The following is a 21,966-nucleotide window of genomic DNA, read 5'->3' on the forward strand; positions in this document are numbered from 1 at the left end:
GAACGCGTCTCTGCGCCTCTGAGAAAAGAGCCGAAAATCTTGATGACGAGAATAAATGTCTTACCCTACAGACCAATTCCGCCACCAGATATCGACAACGTTCCTCCCTAATTTTAGCGTCTAGATTGTGTGCCTGGAGCGACGGCACGCCGATTATAATGTCTGCAAACGGTATACATATATATCTGTGTGCTAACGTGCATGTATACAGGGTGTTTAAAGAAAAGATTCAGGACTTTAAGATGGTGTTCACAAAATGGAGGAAGGAAAGTCCCAATAAACAAAATTAATATTCTCGGAGTTATAGAGAATTATTCATTTTAAGCAAAGCAAGTGACCTACATGCTTCTGGTACTCACAAAGTTTACAGAAGATTTTTTATACATGTCCTCCTCCCATCTTCCATAGAATTGCGAACTTTCTTAAGAATTCCCGACTTTGTTCTAACTGTCTAACCCTTTGAAGCACGAATTTTTCTACGCAATAATAAAAGAAACTGATTATATATATATATAAGAGTTTTCTGGGTCGCTGATTACAAGTCTAGAGTCAAAATTTTAAAATAAAAAATGGCAGATTCAATATAGCGACTTCAAATGGCTAACTTTGATATGATATTATGAATATGTATCAAACTCGGTACATATATGTTTTTTTCGATCATAAATGACAAATACAAAGTCGAAATTAAAAAATTCAAAATGGCGGATCCAATATGGCGACTTCAAATGGCTAACTTTGATATGATATTATGGATTTTAATTTCGGAAATCTAATAACAATTTTGTGATCAGCGATCCAAAAAACTTCCATGTACCTATTTCTGTCGAAATCGAAGGATTGTGAACATTTTTTTCCACCATATTGGATTCGCCATTTCGAATTTCAAAATTCTGATTCGAAATCGGCGACTTCAGAAACGTAAAATGAACAAGTTTTGTTACGACTGTTTTTATAGATCCCTCCTGTTAAATGAATTTTTACTGAAAAATATATAATTTTATGCAATTTGTTTATTTACAGGTTCCTTAAATTAAAAAAAAATTGACATTTTATATTTTTAGCACGTATATCAATACCTAACATATCTTAGAAGTGAAAAAAATTCGGACGAAAATATCAAAAAGATAGCTTAAATAATTAAAAATGAAGAAAGAAAAGGTGGGATTGTGGGATCTCATCATGCTTCAAAGGGTTAACAGGCATTTATATTCTCCGACGTAATTCGTTTAACACTTATTGTCTTGTTCGGAAAGTAATTTCGGTTTTTTGCATAAAAATGAAAGACGATATTTTTAATAGAAAGAAAAGTTTTATTCTGTCAAGTATTGACCATTTTGTTCTAACATTTTGTCATCTTTGAGATAATAACATTATTTCACGCTCGTAGAGATTCTGGTCCTTATTGGTAAAAAACTGGATTAAGTGGTTTTTTTGATACCTTCATTTGAATCGAAATTTTTACTAATCACAAAGAATTTTGCACCGAAACAAGTGATAATCAGATGGTGTCAGATCAGGTAAATATGGTGGATGCGGTAGCAAATCCCATTCAAGCGCTAACAGCTTCTGGCGAGTCATTAATTTGTGTGAGATCTGGCGTTGTCATGATGAAACACAACATCTTTTCTGTTCGCCAATTCTGGTATCTTCTGCTTGATGAAATCATTCAATTTGTCAAACTGATGACAATACACATTCGAATCGATCGTTTGGTTGTTTGGTAGCAGCTCAAAAAGAATCATTCGTTTTCAATCCCACCAACCATCACCTTGTTTTGATGGATATCAGCTTTCGATGTGCTTTGGGCTGGTTCATCACGTCTACTCCATCTTTTGCGTTTAACATCGTTGTATGTGTACAAAAATGGATTGTGATCCATTTTTCATCTCCAATTATGAGTCACTTCAGAAATGGATTGTTTTCCTTACGTTTCAACGGCAAATCACAGATGGTAATGCGACGAATCAAATCTCTTTCTTTGAGAACGTGTGGAACCCAAATATCGAGCTTTGAAACGAAACCAAGTTGCTTCAAATGTTCATGCACGGTCGAATTCGATAAATTCAATCTCTCAGCAATTTCTCGTGTTGTTAAATAATGATTTGCGTTCATCAATACCTTTATTTGGTCTTCATCAGCCTTAGTTGGCCTTCCAGAACGTGATGCATCTTTGAGATTGAAATTCCCAGAACGAAATTTCGAAAACCGATTCTGATACTGGCGTTCAGTCAACACATTCTCTTCATACATGGCACACAATTTTTTTTCTTGCTTACGCTGGCATTTTTGCTTTTACGGTAATAAAAAAGCAAAGTGTGATGAAAATGCTCACGTTGGTTTTCCATTATTGATGCGACGCCAAACGAAAACAACTTGACAGGTTCCAAAAAACTTTTTTTCAAATGAAGCTTGAAATGTGCGTTGTAAAAATGCGAAATGATTTTCTGGTTTAGAATGAAGTTAACTGCTGAAAAAGGCAACTAACATTTTTTGAAAAAAACCGAAATTATTTTCCGAACAATCCAATAAATAGGTAATTCGTTGAAAGATGGATTGGATGGAGTAGACCAGTTTCATAGTCCCATCGATCTCCTGATTTAAATCCCCTGAACGTTTTCTACGGGGGTTTTCTAAGAGCATGATGTATTCTCTTCACTGACAAATGACATAAACAAATTACATCAAATACAAAATGCTTGTCAAAAGTTAGAGCAAAGCCGAAAATTTTCGAAAGAGATCACAATTCTACGGTACGAAGATGTGAAGCGTGTGTGAAGAAATAGAAGAAGGACATGTCGAAAATCTTCTGTAAACTTTGCAAGCACCAGAAGCGAGCAGATCATTTGCTTTAATTAAAATGAATAATTGTGCATAACTCCAATATATTAATTCTTCGACTCATTTATTATTATTAGGACTTTTTTCTTTCATTTTGTGAGTACTACTTGTCCCTAGAGTCCTGAACTCCTTTTTCTTAAATATCCTGTATACGTATACAATGCAGATAATCGGTAATGCAGACGTCCGCGAGCGTCACGCGCACAGAGGACACGAAAGTATGGACTCACCGAGAAGTCGTAATAGCCCCGTCAATAAGGCCTTGAGAGACTGCGAGACGCTGAAGCAGTGGGAGACTAATCTAGCCTTTGCCGTGACGACGAGGAACCTGGTCGCCAGAGCGAGATCGCCGAGCAACGCGTCCCGCCTTCTGTCGCGACCGCGTTGCAGAAGACCGCTTAATCGCCATCGGTGTGTCTGTCCGGCGAAATTGATCGAGTCCACTTCGAACTCCCTGCAAAGAGAACCATCGGGGTCACTCGCATGCGCCGAGATGATCGGGGGAGAGCGATTTGCGACAGCTAAAATCATACAAAGCGTCGTATACTCTAAGAAAACAATTCTGCCGGTGGTACGGGTGTTTTTCTTGCCAACAAATGAGGATAGTGTTATGAAAAAAAAGGGAACGAATTACACGGTGATGGGTCTATTCGCTTGCTAGTTTCACCAAGGAAACACTTATTCGACAGTGTTGCTAATCTGTGTGCGGTGTTACACTTGCTCGACTATATGAACCTCTTTGTGATGACCAAGCTGATGGTTTCTTTTTTAAACAGCAATTATCCATATACAATATACAATATGCAGGGAGGAAAAAGTCCCGGACCGGTAAAACATCTCGAAAACCAAGCATTTTAGAAAAAAGTATTTCGGACAAAAGTTATATGATTTCAAGGGGGGCATAAAACAAGTATATCATTTTGTTTACAAATGGCACCACTTTCGAGATACTCACTCATTATACAGATCATTATTTTTTTTAAATGGAAACCTCAATTTTTTTATCATATCATCTTTTTCTAGCAATTAAATTGAACAACTTTTGTCTGAAACATTTTTTTATTTGCTTAATATTTTTTGAGATATTTAAGGAAAATTTGATAACTTTTTCAATATTTAACTCACGATATCTCGCTAACTATTTGTCAGAAGAAAAAGTGGTGCTAGACTTTTTTGGTCTATTTAATCTCAAGAATATATTGTTATAATAGCGTCCTGACTTTTGTTAACTTACTGACTTCTAGAAATTTCAAAATCATCAAATTAACAAAATTAACAAAAGTCAGGGCGCTATTGTAACAATATATTCTTGAGACCAAGTAGAGCAAAAAGTCTAGTATCATTTTTTCTTTCGACAAATAGTAAGATATGGTAAGTGAAATGTTGGAAAAGGTACCAAGTTATCCTTAAATATTTAAAAAAAATATTAGGCAAATAAAAAATGTTTCAGACAAAGTTGTTTAAAATAATTGGTAGAAAAAGACAGTGTAATAAAAAATTGGGGTTTCCATTAGAAAAATTGGGGTTTCCATAAGAAAAGTAATGATCAGTGAATATCTCGAAAGTGGTGCCATTTATAAATAAAATGATATAGTTATTTTAAGTCTCCTTTAAAATCATACAAACATTTTGTCCGAAACAGTTTTTTCTAAAATGCTTGATTTTCGAGATATTTTACCTGTTCGGGATTTTTTTCTCACCTTGTAAAATATACACTAAATATACAGGATGGCTCACAGGGATAAAGTGTGACGACCCAAAAACTCTAAAAATATTTGTCGTACCAAAAAATTGTTCGTGACAAAGTTTCATGTATTCGAGAGGCCCTTCTGACTATATAAACAAAAGTCTGCTTTCGCTCTCCCCTGAAGGGGGGTGAGGAGTAAGTTCATAATTTCAAATGGGAGCTCTTATAAAATGTTATACATTTGGATTCTACGGGAAGAAAAAAGTATACTTTATCTGGAACATTCTTTTAAAAAATACTTTTATCAAAAGTTATAAACATTTAAACTTTAAAGTAGAATGTATTCAAATTAATGTGATAAAACGATAAAAGACTTTATATTCTATTTTTTTTTCTTTAGTTTATTAAATGCTCAGACTTTCAGACTTTGAGTTAACCATTCACGTTTAAACACTTATTAATTCTTTATACAAAATTTTGTCTAACTCTAAACAACATTTCTGAGATCACGCTATCGCAAGTTCCACGTATTCTTCGTTTTAAATCTTCTTCAGTCGTAGGTGGTTCAAATATAACTTTTTTCAGTGATATATCCTCATAAAAAATAGTCCAATAGTGAGATCAGGTGAACAAGAGGGCCATTAAACAGGACCTATCCATCTCCGACCTATCCATCTGTCGATATTAAAATATTTCGATTAAAAGAGTCCGTGTAGTTCTGGACAAAAGGAGGAGGTGTGTTATCTTGTTGAAATCACATTTCTCTTCTCATATTAAGTGGTAAGTTTTCCAGAAGTAGGTAGTAGATGATCACTCAATAGATCACAATAGGATTCAGTATTAACAGTATCGTCGAAAAAATAATTACAAAATTATAATTAGACAAAATTTTGTAAAAAGAATTAATAAGTGTTTAAATTTAAGTGATCAACAATTCGAACATTTAATAGAGTAAAAAATGTGAAAAACTATGAAGTCTTCTATTTATGGTTTTATCACTTTAGTTTGAATGCATTTTACTGTAAAGCGAAAGTGTTTACAACTTTGGATAGAAATATTTTTTAAAGAAATGTGCTAGATAAAGTTTATTTGTTTCTTCCCGTAGAATCCAAATGTATAACATTTTATAGGAGGTCCTATTAAAAATTATGAAGTTACTCCCCTCCTTCAGAGGAGAGCGTGGGAGAACTTGTTTATATAGTTAGAAAGACCTCTCGAAGATATAAAACTTTGTCACGAATAATTTTTTGATGCGACAAATATTTTTAGAGTTTTTAGGTTGTCATACTTTACTGGGTCATCCTATATATAGAGTGAAGCACATAATTGGAACCACTTTGATAACTTCATAAATATTAATTTCAAAAGTCGATCCAAATAAACGTTGCATGAAAAAGGTTATGCAATGCATTGTCTAACTTTTTTGCTATCCGTGGTCTTGAAGATTTCAAGATCACCTTCAATATTTTTAAAAAAGAAATGAATTTTTATTTTAAAACAGTGTGACCTTCAAGCGACCTTCTATCTGGCTATATTATATTTCGAATTCAACAATCCATATCGTTGCAGTTATATTAATTATTATTATTATTAATTATATGATTTTTACACGTGATTTATACGAATAGTAATATATAAAATAACATCTATAATATATATAAATAATACACGTTGCAATAACAATTCAACTTATATTTGTTAAAGAGACTTTTAGAATACGACTACATACATTGATTTCATTACTTTTTCTTCACTTTACAGCACTGGTATTCAAAGTATCGTCCTTGAACCTCGATACATTTCCGCGATTGCTTTGTATAAAACTTCTCTGCTTAGGACGTGCGCATCTATTGTTGCACAGCCATTGACAATTCGTTGACGTGTATTGTCAGGAGTAGTAGGTTTTGCTCTTTTATAGAATATACAAGCGGGGTGCAAGCGACCCCGTAAGAAAACAATTCAACGGAATGTCAAGTTATGTATAATAAAAAATGTTACTTTAAATATTATTATTCGTATCAATCATGTGCGAAAGTTAATATAACGATTGTTAAACTCAAAACAGAATAAATCGGACAAGGGTCATATTGTTCAACGTGATTAAATTTGTTTCAATATCATCTGCAACTTTTGTTTGTTTTAAAAAGAATTGATTTTTCCGTGAGAGAAGAAAAACTAACGTTGAAGCGTTAAAGACGAAAAAATTCAAACAATGCATTGCACGGCTCCCTTCGAATCGTGCAATATTTATTCGGATAAAAGAACTCTCGCTAAAATCAATATCTACGGCTTTATCGGAGTGGTGATTCCAGTTACATGCCTTACCCTGCGCATAAAAGCCCAGTCTAGATTAAAAGTGAAAAAAGAAAAAAATACCTGGGAAAGTTTATTATTTACAAATCGAGTGTGCCGCACGACAGTGGTGACGAGGACGCGTTAGACACTTTCCACCAAATTCCAATTCCAATTTTATGAGATAACTCGCGTCTGTTCGTTCCACCAACGCTCCGCAAACGACGGCCCGAATGTAAAATAGCATTAATAATAGCGGTGCGAGTCAGGTGTCATGCTGTGAACGCGGAGAAGGAGTATCGCGCGTAGTGAGAAAAAAAAACAGAAAGAATCGTTAGTCAGTTTGAAGATCGCGCTGTACAGAAGACCCGTCTGCCTATCCGGTTATTTGTTTGTTTAACGTGTTCTTTAATGTTGAAATCGCTGGTGTGTCACGTACCCGCATCTTCGAATGCTCTCCAACTGAGTGGCATTCAGCTTCTTCGGCTTTCCATATTTATCCTTGTGTAAGCTTTACAGAAATCGTTATTAACATATGAGACACGCAGAGAGGCGAGGCGAGGCGAGGCGAAGATCGCACTTCGTGTTTGTCTTGCAACGCTCTGCATCGACACGTGACACGTATTTGTTCATTTGAAAGCGCGAGCGTGACACGGAGACCCCGGCACGCTCTCTCTCTCTCTCTCTCTCTCTCTCTCTCTCTCTCTCTCTCTCTCTCTCTCTCTCTCTCTCTTGCGAACCCGTTCGCTCGGAAGGATACCGCTTTTCTCGTACACGCTTCGCGCGATCTCGGCTCGATCATCGAAATCAACGGCTAATCATTACGTAATATGCATGTACGTTTGTATATTGTACTAAGGTCTCTTTCTACGTCTATCTACTGCCGCTACGTGTATGTAACGTGTGATTACACTCAAACAGCACACTAGCTAACGACCGGACGGAACGGGTAAAATCGTGAGACACCTACGCGCGAGACACGTAACACCTACCCCCGTTCCCGGATACTCTCGAGCTGCTTGTTAGTCAGTCTCCTGGGCTCGCCCTTGCTGTCCACGGCGACAGCGTCCAATTCGTCGAAGCTGGGCGCCACGAAGAGGTCCTTCAAGTGGTACTTCTTACGTGCCAGCGTGTCCTCGCCCTCGGTGCACGAGGACAGCGGCGGCGGCAGGACGATAGGGAACGTTCGCCAATGATAGAGGAACTGCTGGGCGACTTCCTTGATGTTGTGCACCAACGCCTCGACCTCCGCTGGCGCGCCACGCAGGTGCGACGTGTCGAACTCCACCGGTTCTTTCTGCGAAAAAGGCCTCCGACGCTGTAGCTTTCCAAACATTGATGAGAGAACGACGAAGGTCCGCAAGGATTTCGCATACCTCAGGCTGCAGTCCATCTGCGTTCTCTCGGTGGTACGGCTGCTGGGGATAGGCTTGGTGATTCGGTCCCGTGTTGGCGGAGTTGGCGGAAGCTGAGTTTAGATTGTGGGGCATTTCGCGCGTGAAAAGCGTGCGCGGCGGCTGGGGTCAGCTGCCCCGTATACCGACTATCTCCTCATATACCATGCTGCTGGTGGCCACCATTGATCATTCCACGCTGTAAATCGAACGTACATGAATTCATGCCGGTTCAATGGCTGTCGGGCGCTGCGCGCCGCTGGCCTCATACCGTTTGTGTCTTACTGCTTAAGTTCCTCTACGTATCCAGGCTCTTAGAGTCCAGATATACAGAATAGCTTAAGCAATAAGAAAAGGCATGGACGTACAGAGAAACTGAAGGAGTAGAACATAAGTTAATAAGCCATATAAGCAAATTAACTAATCATAGTTGAATATTTTTGCTCCGTAAGAAGAATAATCAATTTTGACTAGTCAGTTTTCTTATTGCTTAAGTTTTTCTGTGTATCTGGGCTCTAAAGGCCTGGGCACACAGAAGAACTTAAGTAGTAAGACAGTAAGCAATATAAGCTATTTAATCAGTCATAGTTGAATATTTTTGGACCATAAGAAGAATAATCCATTTTGATTAGTCAATTTACTGCTTAAGTTTTCTGTGTATCTGGATTTTAAGGGTCTGGACACACAGAAGAACTTAAGCAGTAAGACATAAACAGTATGAGTTATTTAATCAATCACAGTTGAATATTTTTGATTCGTAAGAAGAATAATCAATTTTGATTAATCAGTTTTCTTATTGCTTAAGCTATTCTGCGTATCTGGACTTTAAGAGTCCGGACACACAGAAAAACTTAAGCAGTAAGATGTAAGCAGTATGAGCCATTTAATCAATCACAATTGAATATTTTTGGTCCGTAAGAAGAATAATCAATTTTGATTAGTCAGTTTTCTTACTGGTTATTATTTTTTTGTGTATCTGGACTTTAAGAGTCCGGACACACAGAAGAACTTAAGCAGTAAGACATAAACAGTATGAGCCATTTAAGCAATCATAGCTGAATAGTTTTGGCCCATAAAAAGAATATTTAATGTTGATTGGTCAGTTTCCTTATCGCTTAAGCTTTCCTGTGTATCTGAACTCTTAGGGCCCGGGCATACAAAAGAATTTAAGCAGCAAAACATAAGCAGTATGAGCCATTTAATCAATCATAATTGCATATTTCTGGGCCGTAAAAAGAATAATCAATTTTGATTAATCAGTTTCCTCCTTATTCCTTAAGTTTTTTTTAAGTTTGTCCAGACTTTAAGAGTCCGGACACACAGAGAAACTTAAGCAGTAAAATACATAAGATGTAAACAATATGAGTCATTAAATCAATCACAGTTGAATATTTTTGGACTGTAAGAAAAATAATCAGTTTTGATTAGTCAGTTTTCTTATTGCTTAAGCTATTCTGTATATCTGGACTCTAAGGGCCTGGATACATAGAGGAACTTAAGCAGTAAGACACAAACGGTATGAGTCATTTAGTTAATTACAGTGGAATATTTTTGGGACTTAAGAAGAATAATCAATTTCGATTAGTCAGTTTTCCTGCTAAGCTTTTCTATGTATCTTGACTCTAAGGGCTCCGGCATACAGAGGAACTTAAGCAGTAAGACATAAGTAATAAGCAAATTAACCAGAGTTGAAAATGTTGGACTCCTAAGAGGAGTAATCAATTTTGATTAGTTAATTTCCTTATTATTTACATCTTACTACTTACTACTTATTACTGTTCTTTTGCATGTCTGGGCTGTAAGAACCAGGTTTACCAGTCTAACTGGTATTTTAGTAATGACAAGAAGTTGTTACTGATCGTAAGACTACTGGAGGTACAAGCGAATATTTTGAGAGCAAATACAGTAAGTTACGCCATCAAGAGCGATCCTCATATGCGCAGTCCGTCTATACACTATCGGTGTTTTTGTTCCTTGCTTATCTCAGGACGGGAGCGTGACTTTTACGTCTAATGACGCGATATCGTTGTACGTTTATATATAATAACGCATTCGATTGCACTCGTTAGGAGCGGGACACGTTGGACGCTGGGGTTCTTTTTTATTTCGTGTATTTATGACTGCTAGGTGAGCCTCTGTGATGGTGATCGAAGCTGCGAGGGAAAGGGTTGCAAATATACAGGGTGCTAAATTTCAAACGTAACAGGTAAAAATCTCAAAAACTATGAAATATATTAAAAAATGCTAAAACATGTGTTCCATGATTTCAAAGGGGAAAGAGAATGGCATTATCAGTTTTTTATTTGGAGGGCATTTTCAAAGTCAGTTGAAGATCAACTTAATTTTTTGAAATAGAAAGCCCAATTTTTTATTATATCTTCTTTTTCTACCAATTAATTTTAACAACTTTTGTCTGAAACATTTTCTTATTTGCCTAATATTTTTTTAAATATTCAAGGAAAACTTGGTAACTTTTTCAACATTTAACTTACGATATCTCGCTAACTATTTGTCGAAAGAAAAAATAGTACAGACTTTTTTATTTTATTTACTATTAAGAATATATTAATATAATAGCGCTCTGACTTTTGTCAGGGCAATTTGATAATTTTGAAATTTCTAAAGGTTAATAAGTTAACAAAAGTTAGGGCACTATTGTAACATATAATATATTCTCGAGACTAAATAAAGTAAAAAAATCTAGTATCATTTTTTTTTCGATAAATAGTTAACGACATATCGTAAGTTAAATGTTGAAAAGGTTATCAAGTTTTCCATAAATATCTCAAGAAACATTAGGCAAATAAAAAAATGTTTCAGACAAAAGTTTTTCAAATTAATTGCTAGAAAAAGATAATATGATAAAAAAAATTGGGATTTCCATTTAAGAAAAATAATGATCAGTGAATATCTCGAAAATAGCGTCATCTGTAAACAAAATGATACAGCCGTTCTATATCCCCTTTGAAACTATGCAACTTTTGTCTGAAACGTTTCTTAGTATCTTCCATATTTTTCGAAATTTTTGCCTGGCTCATTAAAAATGGGACACCCTGTATAAATAAAAACACATACATATTATTTTATGGGGACGATAAAAATACTGGCACGAGAGCCTCGAGCGTGTCGTCATTCGGTGCATGAAGTGGCTTTGGCTGAATGCGCGAAACCTATTAACCGATTATATCCCATTAAACGTTTAAGATTCTGTACATTCCACTTCTTGTTGGTGCTACCACGTATGTTTCAAATTACACATCCGCCGCTCTTGCAGTTTATGTCGTCGCGCCGCTTTTTCCGCCCGTCCTTTTATTGCGGACGACAAGCGCGTCACGTTCTCGTAAACTCATGAGATACGCGAAAACACAAAGAAATAACAGCCCGTCGATGGAAAATGGCGGCACACGGGCGCACGCGAATGTTCGTGTCGAAAACCATCGTAGAAATGTCAACAAGTTTTCGGGCCGGTATTATGTAGCCTCTCTAACGGCGCAGCCACGGTAGAAGAAAAAATCAGGGCACAAAAAGCCCCGGAGTATGCGGTGAAATTTTAATAAATTGGCCGATGCATTTTGTGTTTTACTATTAAAAACAACCGGCGGAATCTAATATTTCGCGCGGTACATTTTCATGGAACGCTCGGTCCGAATTATTTGTACAGTACTCGAGCCGGCGTGATGAAAGCCGTGCAGTCGCGGATTATAATAGCGGCACACAAGGAGGAGGAGGGGGGAGCAGAGGATGGAAACAGGAGGCCGCGGGTCCCCAAAGAGGCGAGACAATAAAACCGATTCCCGGACTTGTTTCATCGCGCGCCGTCGCTCGCGTGATAACAGTGTAAGCTTATAATATAATTGACGGGCACCTAGTAATTATTAGCTCGTGTCACTTCGCTTCGGTGAACATGAGAAGCTCCGAAAATGCTTCTTTTTTCTTCCGTTCTGCTCGCTCGTCGTTCTTGCTCTCCCGACGAGTTTATCCTCGCGAGGAAGCAGAAGAAACGGGACGATGACGCGTGTCCGACGGCGAATTGATTTCGTCGTTAATAAATGGAAAAAAGGACCTGCTCTCTCTCTCTCTCTCTCTCTCTCTCTCTCTCTCTCTCTCTCTCTCTCTCTCTCTCTCTCTCTCTCTCTCTCTCTTTCTTTCTCTTTCTCGCGCGGAGGGCTAAAAAGAATAAGTGAGGAGAGTATATAATGCAGAGCGCTCGCGCGCGCGCGCTCTTGCGGCACCAAGTGGAACGATGATGGCGGGATGGCGAACGCAAAAGCGCGAAATGCGACGCGTGCGGACGTGCGCGGCGGAATACTTGCGATTCCGTTCGGGTGTGTTCCAAGTAGGTTGGCGAGCAGCCGCAAGCTGCCTTTTGACCTAGTTTGAGGCTCGCAAGCTCTCGTAACCTTAAATCGACCGGGCAGCTATTCCAGTCGATCCGATCGCTTTAATGCGGCACACGCTATGCGTGATTGCATGACTGATTTGCACGCGCAATCCGTGGAGAGGGGAGCGAGAGAGAAAGGAGGGAGAGATTTTTTAACATTGACAACATGGGACTCTACATATTTGTAACGACTGCAGTGTCGACATAGTAAGATGTTAATAAATATAATAACAATATACAGGATGCCCGGGAACTTTCGGAAACAAAAAATTGTGAAGATTAATCAGATGAAACTGAGAAGAAAAGTCACGCATCATTTTGCAATAATCGCAACAGTTATTACGTTATTAATGATTGAAAATCTAGAGGCTCTTTTAATTGATGACTTGAAAATTTGCCTGCTTATTTGCAAAGTGGTAAAGGACTTTTTTTGTTCAGAATGACCTAATCTACAATTATATGATGGCTATTGTGCCTAGCGACAAGCTCAAAATTCAGCGTTCAAAGTTCAATATACTCATATCATTCTGAACAAAAAAGTCCCTTACCATTTCGCAAACAAGTACACAAATTTTCAAGTTATCAATTAAAAGATGTGGTCATTTTCAATTATTAATAACTTAATAACTATTGCGACTTTTGCAAAATGGTACTTCATTTTTCTTCTCAATTTGATTTGATTAATCTCCACAATTTTTACCAGTTTGCAAACAAGTACGCAAATTTTCAAATTATCAATTAAAAGAACCTTTAGATGTGGTCATTTTCAATCACTAATAACTCAATAACTATTGCGATTTCCAAATTAGAATTTGACTCTTCTTCTCAGTTTAATCTGATTAATTTTCATAATTTTTCGTTTACCAAAAATCCGGACACCCTGTATAATATTGCAGATGAGTGCAAAAGTTCGTGGCTGATTCCAATAGATGTCATTAGTAGAGTCGTATCATAACGCCATTGATTGCTGCGTATATGTATTGTATATCGTTGGAAAAGTGACATATTCAGTTGCGGTTTAAGCGAAAGACTTGTGTATTTTGATTGAATTTACATCGTGCAGAAAAATTCTGGAAATGAGCGAAGAAAAGGTGAATTTACGGCATGTTGTGCTTTTACGAGTTTCGGAAGTTTTATGAATTTATGAGTGTGTAACAGTTGGAACCGCCGTAAAAAAAACATTCAAATGTCTATCAGGACCGTGCATCAGCAATTAGATATGTTGAGAAATGGCTGGCGAAATTTAGACATGGTGATTTCCACCTTGACCACCAGCCACGTTCTGCTGGCTACGACCTTTTGGCACAGGTGATGACATTGTGCGCGATTTAGTGTAAAATAATTGATGAATTTCGACAGAAGAGGTCGCTGAGGGACTCAATATTCACAGATCGACCATGTTCTGGCATCTAAAAAAGATTGGGTACACTTTGAAGCTCGATGTATGTGTGCCGCATTTGCTAACCGAAGCGAACAAATTGAATCGAGTTTCCGCAGCTGTTCCTCGCTTGGCCGACTAAATAAAGAGTCATTTTTAGATCGGTTGGTAACTGATGACGAAAAATGAATCCTGTATAACAATGTCTAACGTAAACACGCTTGAAAACAAGCAAGTGAGCGTGCAGAATCCATGGTGAAAGCCAATTTCCTGAGAAAGTGATGCTTTCTGTTTGGTGGAATTGCAAAGGAATAATTTATTTCGAGCTGCTCCCCGCTGGTCAAACGATTAATTTTGCCAAGTACTGCCAACAATTAGACGATTTAAAGACAGAAATCCAAAAGAAGGTCCAATTCTGTCCAATCGTAAGGGAGTCGTTTTTCATTACGACAATGCAAAGTCACTGCAAAACAGATTTTGCGCAAACTGAAGGAAGTGGGATGTCACATCGCACTCATTGTATTCTTCTGACATTGCATCATCAGATTTGTTTCAATCATTGCAAAACGATTTAAATGGGAAAAAATTCGCATCATTGGAAGCCATCAAGAACCCTTTTTCCTTTTCCAACGCAAAATCGAGGTCGTCTTATGATCGAAGCATCCGTGCGCTACCAGAACGTCGGGGAAAGAATGTAAAAAGCGACGGTGATTACATCATTGATTAATAAAAAAATTTTACATGCCAAATTACTGTTTGAGTTTTAATGAGAAATCGCGCACACGCGAACACTTTACACTCATCAATATAATAACAAATATATTAGAAGCGTGACTTAGTTTTGAAGGTTTTTTTTTCTTAAAAATTGATTTACTTAAACAAGATAATGAACAAATCTTATGATATGATAATGAACCTTAATCAAAATATTTGCCTTCATTTTCTACAACTTTTCCCATCTTCTTGGTAAGAGATGGATTCCGCAACGATAAAAAGATTCTTCTTTGGAGTTGATCCAATTTTCAACAAATTTTCGCACTTCTTCGGAGTTACAAAAGTGTATATTCTCTAGAGCAGGGTTTCCCAACCTTTTTTGTATTTCGCACTCCTAAAAATTTATTAATGAACCTTCGCATCATCTACAAAAAAAAATTATTCATATTTTTTATGGTAAAAATTAGTTGTTAGGATTTTAAGGTAAGAAGGTTAATTTATGATAATTTATTATTACATAGTATTGTTTTATAGAAATTCTATCATTTTAATATTATAAAATTATTATCCATAGTATCAAGCTTTGCATAGTGATACGTAATAAATATATACGTACAAATACGTAAAAATATAATTTTAATAACATTTTTTTTAATTTGATGATAAAAATGCCAGATTATTCCAGAATTTATTTTAATCATTATTAATTGCAATCACTTTTCCTTGTACCCCCAAGAATGTTTTTTCGCACCCCTGGGTGAGAACCTCTGCTTTAGAGCATGTTGCATCGACTGGAACAAGTGATAATTAGATGGGACAATGTCTGGAAAATACGCGGGGTGCGGTAAGACCATTTCAGGTTAGGCCATTCCAGTTCTAATAGCGTTTGTTTCACTGATAATACAACATGAAGTCGAGCATTGTCGCGAAGAAGGATCACTTTACGTCGTTTACTCGCAATTGGTGATCGTTTTTGATCCAATGCCCGCTTCAGCTTGTTAAATTGTTGTCGATAACGATCAGCAGTGATGGTTTCATTCGGATTTAACAGTCCATAACACAACACCTTCTTGATCCCAAATACATAGCAACATCTTTGAACTGTGAATATCGTGCCTCGAGATGGATGTCGCTAGTTGGCCTGGATCAATCCATGATATTTTTTGTTTGAAATTATCGAAATAGATCCATTTTTCATCCCCAGTAACAATCCGATACAAAACATTCTTCATGTTTTATCTGGCGATCAACGAAATGTAAATGTTCGCAACCGGTTCGCAATGGCATTTTCCGATAATTCATGTGGAACCCATTTTCCTTTTTTGTGAATCTTTCCTGTATCATATAAACGTTTAGTAACTGTTGTACGATCAGCATTTAATGCTCCGGCAAGTTCTTAGTAGTAGATTGTGCTGGCTTTTCGACCAATAATGCTTGCAAATCTGCATTTCCAAGCTTTCTTGCTTGTTCCGAGTGATTTTTATCGTTAATACTGAAATCATCACTTTTGAATAAACCAATCTAAACCAATATTCAGATGTCTTAATTGATGGAGCAACATCACCATAAGTTTCTATCAGAATTCTATGACCTTCAGCCACCGTTTTCTTCTAATTAAAAAACAAAAGCAACGCATGTCGAAAATGCTCTTTAGGAAATTCCATTTCTAAGATGATATTAACACGATTTTTACTGCGTCTATTGTTAGTAAATGGCTAAATATCAAGCATTAAGAATCAATAGTTGTGATTGGAATGTCTTCGACAAAACTGATATTAGTGCCATCTCTTGCAAAATCCTCAAAACACACTCCTAATAATACTGCAAATACACACACCCACACAGTATCAAATTAATCGTTTGACCGTTTGAACGCATTTATTGTTTCATCAGAATGGAGCATCTGACAGAAAGTAGTCGAATAAAAAGCTGAAGAAGAGGAGGGAAGGACGACGGCGATAAATTGCACTATCGACGAGCTGTCACGATGATACAGCCAAGTTGGAATGCTACATCGGCTATTATCGTATGATAAGAATACAAACGAGATGAATGGATCTCATTCATAGATCCAACGGAAGCTCGGGGAGAGTACGTCTCGCAGAAGAATGTCGCAATACCGCTCGCCCTACTCGTCTCTATTCATTTATCGGATAAAAACGCTAAAACGCTACTTTGAATCCACTATGCTATTTAATTTTATCTGATCAGCTCCGCTGAAAAGAACGACTTTCGCCTCCGTATCTTTCCCCCTCGAGTGCAGGAACGTGTTCGAGTGTGGGTGTCTAACGTAAAGTATCGCGTAGGGTTCGCAAGGAGGCTCGTCGCGAGCCATGACTCACCGATTCCCTTTGTCCATAGCAATCGCGACACGATGTGTTGGGATTACAAAAGGAGGTGAACTATCAAAGAAAAGTGAAAATTTACCGGGCGGAAAGAACGGACGAGCCGATGCGTTTCGATGTCGCTCGACGGAAAGCTTGTTGGGTTCTTTTTAATTATCTACTTTTAAAGAGAAGTTTGTAGTTCCAAAGGATCGAAGGATTCCAAAGTCTCATTTATATCCCGGATCTCATCTTGTCTTCCAAAAAAATTTAACTTTTTTTCAAAATGACAAATTCTCCGGACAGGTGAAATAAATTTGGAGTTCTAAAATACATATTATATTACGTAAAATCGTGATACGAAGATGTCGAAGGATGCTATTATTTCCCGCAACTTTTCAATTTTTAACATAATATATCTTCGTAAATAAGCCCTTTCAGTTAATATTCCATTCAAATATATTCTTCTTAAAAGATTACACAAAAGATTGAATTTTATTATTCATTTGGCTTACTTTGCTTTAGTTCGCGAGGTCTTTTTCACCAAATTATAACTCGGAAAGTATCGATGCCTCAGTACTTTTATACGAGAATAGTTTGAAAAACTTTTAATCTAACCAAGAAAGAGCAAGATTTCAGTCAAATTTCAATACTTGTCCAATGGCAGTGAAAGAAACACAAAGAGCTAAATTTGATGTCATTCTAGCTACTCATTTGTTTCTGACAGTCTTTCAAAATCAGTTTGTCAATCATGGAGAAATAGGAGTATCGCGCCGTGATAAAATTCTTTCATTTAAAAGGGAAAACTCCTACGGAAGTTAAAGATGAATTGGATTCAATATATGGAGATGCTTTTTCATTTACGACCGTGAAAACCTCCCATACAGCAACAAAAGTTGTAGCAATATTGCTATAACGTTACAGCAATGTTGCTGCAGCTTTCTGTACTGTATGTTAGGCTGCTAAGTTCAAGTATGGCAGAATGAGCGTTTTCGATGGGGAATGCTCTGACGTCCGAAAACTGCAACAATAGATGAAATGATCGATTATACTCACTAGATCGTGATGGACGACCGTTGATTAACTTAAAAGAGATAACGGAGGCTGTTAGTATCTCATACAAACAGGCGCACAATATTTTACATGAGGAATTAGGTATGAGAAAGCTGAGCGCGCGTCGGGTGCCGCATTTTCTCACTGTTGATAAAAAACGGTTGGACATTTCACGATTGTGTCTTGAGCGTTTCAACCACGGTGAAAAGGATTTTTTTATAGTCTTATTACTACCGAAACTTGGGTCCACCACTACATTCCGGAGACAAAAGAACAGTCGAATCAATGAACTGCAAAGGATGAATCGACTTCGAAGAAGGCGAAAGCAGTTCCGTCGACTGGCAACATGATGGCCACAATTTTCTGGAATTCCCATGGGATAATTTTTGTGGATTATCTGGGGAAAGGGAAAACAATCGGAGAATATTATGTTGAGTTATTACAGCGTTTGGACATGGAAATCAAGAATAAATGTCAAGAATAAATTTGGCTAAAAAGAAAATTTTCTTTCACCAGGACCGGCCCACAAATCAGCGGTTGCGATGGCGAAATTGGACGAACTGAAGTACAAATTAATTCTACATCCACTGTACTTTTCAGATTTGGCTCCGTGCGATTTTTTCCAAATTTAAAAGATGGCTACCTAGGAAAAAATTTCCTAAACCTAGGAAACCTAGGAAAATCGTCGAACGCTGAAGTGATAAGTGCCGTTAATGACTATTTTTCGGGTTTAGACGAAAGTTACTGGAGGAATGACAGGTCTATAAAAACGCTGGACCAAGTGTACTGAGTTGAAGAGAGACTCTTGTTGAGAAATAAATTTCATTTAGCTCAACAAAATGTTTTTTCTCATTCAGGTCGGAAACTTTTCAATCTACTCTCGTATTGGGATTTTCAAATTCGCGTCTAAGCTCCGAAATATACTATCAATATGTTTCTGCTATTAACAAGCTAATTACTTATCGATCAATCAATCAATAAATATAATAAATATAATATTTTATTGTAACATATCTGCCTTTACTCAGAATATTAAATGGCTTGAATGGGAAGTCGCGCAAAAATGGCTTGGCACGGAACGTGTTAATGTTTATATTATGAATATACTGGCCAGAAAAGTTGTGTGTAACTTTTTCTATAAATCTTAAGATATATCCTATTTCAACGGGAAAAGTTCTTTTCTAATAAGGGAATTCTTTTCCCGTTGGGCAAGGCAGATCTGCAACTCACACAAAAAAATATGGCCTACCTGTTCACTATTATACAATGATCCCAGGATACGTTGTACATACAGGATGTTTAAAAAGAGGATTCAGGACTTAAAAGGCAGATAGTAATCACAAAATGGAGGAAGAATGTTCTAATAAACAAAATTAATATTGTCGGAGTAACGAACAATTATTTACTTTGATTAAAGCAAGTGACCTATTCGCTTCTGATGCTTATAAAGTTTACAGAAGATTTTTTATACATGTTCCTCCTATTTCTATGCACACGCTTTCCATCTTCCAATTGCGAACTCCTTCAAAAATTCCCGGCTTTGTTCTACCTATGTGACAGGTATTTTATATTCTCTGATGTGGTTCGTCTAATATTTAAATAAGTCCTTTGGTGAAAGACGGATTAGACAGAACCATGAACCAGTCTTCATGGCCCCTTCGCTCTCCTTTAAATCCCTTGGATTTTTTTATGGAGACTTCTTAAGAACATGTACTCTTCTCTGAGAAGAGAATAAATGGCATATGTTCGTTTCTACCAACTGTGGTTAATTTAACTGGTAGGTCAATTCTATCGGAATTGACCAATCGCATTTGTCAATATCGATTAACGACAGATGCAATTGGATAATTTCATTGGAATGACCAACTAGTTAAGTTAACAATGTTAGTAGAAACGGGCATTAGACGAATTACATTAGAGAATACAAAATGCCTGTGAAATAGTTACAACAAAGCCGCGAATTTTTGAAAGAGTTTGCAATTCTATGGTGCGAAGATGTGAAGCGTGTGTGGAAGTAGGAGGAAGACACGTAGAAAATCTTCTGTAAACTTTGCAAGCACCAGAAACGAGCAGGTCAGTTGCTTTCATTAAAATAAAAAATTGTTCATAACTCCGATAATATTAATTTTTCGACTCATGTTTAGTAGAACTTTTTTTCTCCATTTTGTGAGTACCATCTGTCCTTAAAATCGTGAACCCTTTTTTTTAAACGCACAATTATACCAGTATCAAATTTTTTCATAGAGACTTGAAGATTGCTACTTCGACTTTATATAGTTACAAATATCTATTTATTACTATTTTATTGCGAGCAGCAATACCGGAAAAGTGTTTTACGAACAACAAATTAGCATAAATTCTCATACTAGTTTTATGTACAGTTTCATTGTTTTGTGTATTGTGTGTATGTATGTGTGACAGTCGGAAACATTTTTAAAAGAAATAAAAAAATTAATAAACAAAAGAGCATTTTTTCTTTAGCAATTTACCGACAAATAAAAATATCAGCTAGAATTTCCTGTGCCTATTTTATCCCATTAATACTACTTATTATTAACTTTGGTTTTAATTACACAATGTAATGAAACTTCGATCAAAGTTAACTCTCAGTTTAATATTAACTGATTTCTACGAACACTTCATCCAGAACGTTTAACTAAATTTACAACTTGTATGATGTAACTTAAGAAGCATAGAAATGTAGAACATTAATTAGCCCAATATGATAGTCCTGAATTATGATATAAGTATCGTATCTTTTAGAAGTTAGTCCTTTTAGTGTCGAATAGTATCGAAATGTTTTTTGATGTAATGCTAAAAAGCGTGTAATTAATAAAAATAAACGAAGAAAGATCAAATACGTGATGCAAACGTTCCTAGAGAAATTAATTTTAACAGATTTGGTATTAAAATATATAAAAATATAACGGAGAACAAAAGGACTGACGGAATAACTTTCAAGGATATTAAATTTAATTCTAGGGACGTTTCTCGAGTATTGCATAATAGATATAGGTAACATCATTTTTAACTGTAGTTTAACAATACTAAACGATCAATGTTGGTCGTTTAAGTGACACTCGATTTACGTATGTTTAAACGTGAGTTATATTATTGATAGAACTCAATTAGATTAGATTAACTTTCCTTAACCGGATGTTACTAGCAATGAAATTCTTAAACGTCATTGCTATTAGACTGGCAAAAAAATCATGTCGTTTTTTTCGCTTCTGTTCGATTGCTTCGTGTAATTTATCCAACTGACGGCAATACAATTCCGAATCAATCAATTTACATTTAAGCAGTTAAAAAAACACAATATCCTTGTAATCCCACTGAACAGGTAGCAAAATCTTCCTTTGGTGAATGTCCGCTTTAGAAATGCTTTGTGGCAGCTCATCACGTTTGCTCCACAATCTTTCCCATTCCAGATTGTCGTAAACAATCCATTTTTCATCGCTAGTTAACATTCATTTAAAAAACGGCTCGTTTTGCTCACGTTTCAGGAGAAGAGAATCGCTGACATTGATGCGTTTGGTGAGATGAGTTTCCTTGAGCTCGTGTGGAACCCAAATATCGAGTTTGTTGATGTATTTAAGTTGTTTTAACTTAGATTAATTAATTAATTTAACTTGGATTTAACCCTTTTGTGCCTGGTGGGACATATATGTCCTAGAACTTTAAAAATTCATATCTCCCACAAAAATAAAAATAGCGACTTCTTCTTGAGCTGATTTTAAGAGGATTAAAGAGGAAAAATAGGATTCTTCAACAGGACAAAAATCAACACCCTTGTTAGTTTCATCCTCCAATCTGCATATCTCGTCAAATATTCGTAAAATAGGGTACAAGTGAAAAATATATATATATTCCACCAAAATTAAAATAGCAAGTTCTTCCTG

The 21,966-nt window shown here is 36.5% G+C and overlaps 1 protein-coding gene across 2 annotated transcripts in view; it reads right to left on the reverse strand.

The window, feature by feature from the left end:
• Positions 1-21,966, reverse strand: part of LOC105184452 (uncharacterized) — a 42,675-nt gene that overhangs the window by 8,782 nt on the left and 11,927 nt on the right. The window contains exons 2-6 of one of the 2 annotated variants that reach the window (XM_011143268.3): positions 8,197-8,413; positions 7,813-8,117; positions 7,260-7,331; positions 3,072-3,295; positions 65-162 (exon numbers count right to left, since the gene is read on the reverse strand). In XM_011143268.3, coding sequence (XP_011141570.1) covers positions 65-162; positions 3,072-3,295; positions 7,260-7,331; positions 7,813-8,117; positions 8,197-8,310 — 813 coding nt within the window. In that variant the 5' untranslated portion in view covers positions 8,311-8,413. The remainder of the gene's footprint in view (positions 1-64; positions 163-3,071; positions 3,296-7,259; positions 7,332-7,812; positions 8,118-8,196; positions 8,414-21,966) is intronic. The other variant, XM_011143270.3, reaches the window with a different exon arrangement.

Source organism: Harpegnathos saltator, unplaced genomic scaffold (assembly GCF_003227715.2).
Source record: "Harpegnathos saltator strain DR-91 unplaced genomic scaffold, Hsal_v8.6 scaffold573, whole genome shotgun sequence".
Taxonomy (NCBI): domain Eukaryota; kingdom Metazoa; phylum Arthropoda; class Insecta; order Hymenoptera; family Formicidae; genus Harpegnathos; species Harpegnathos saltator.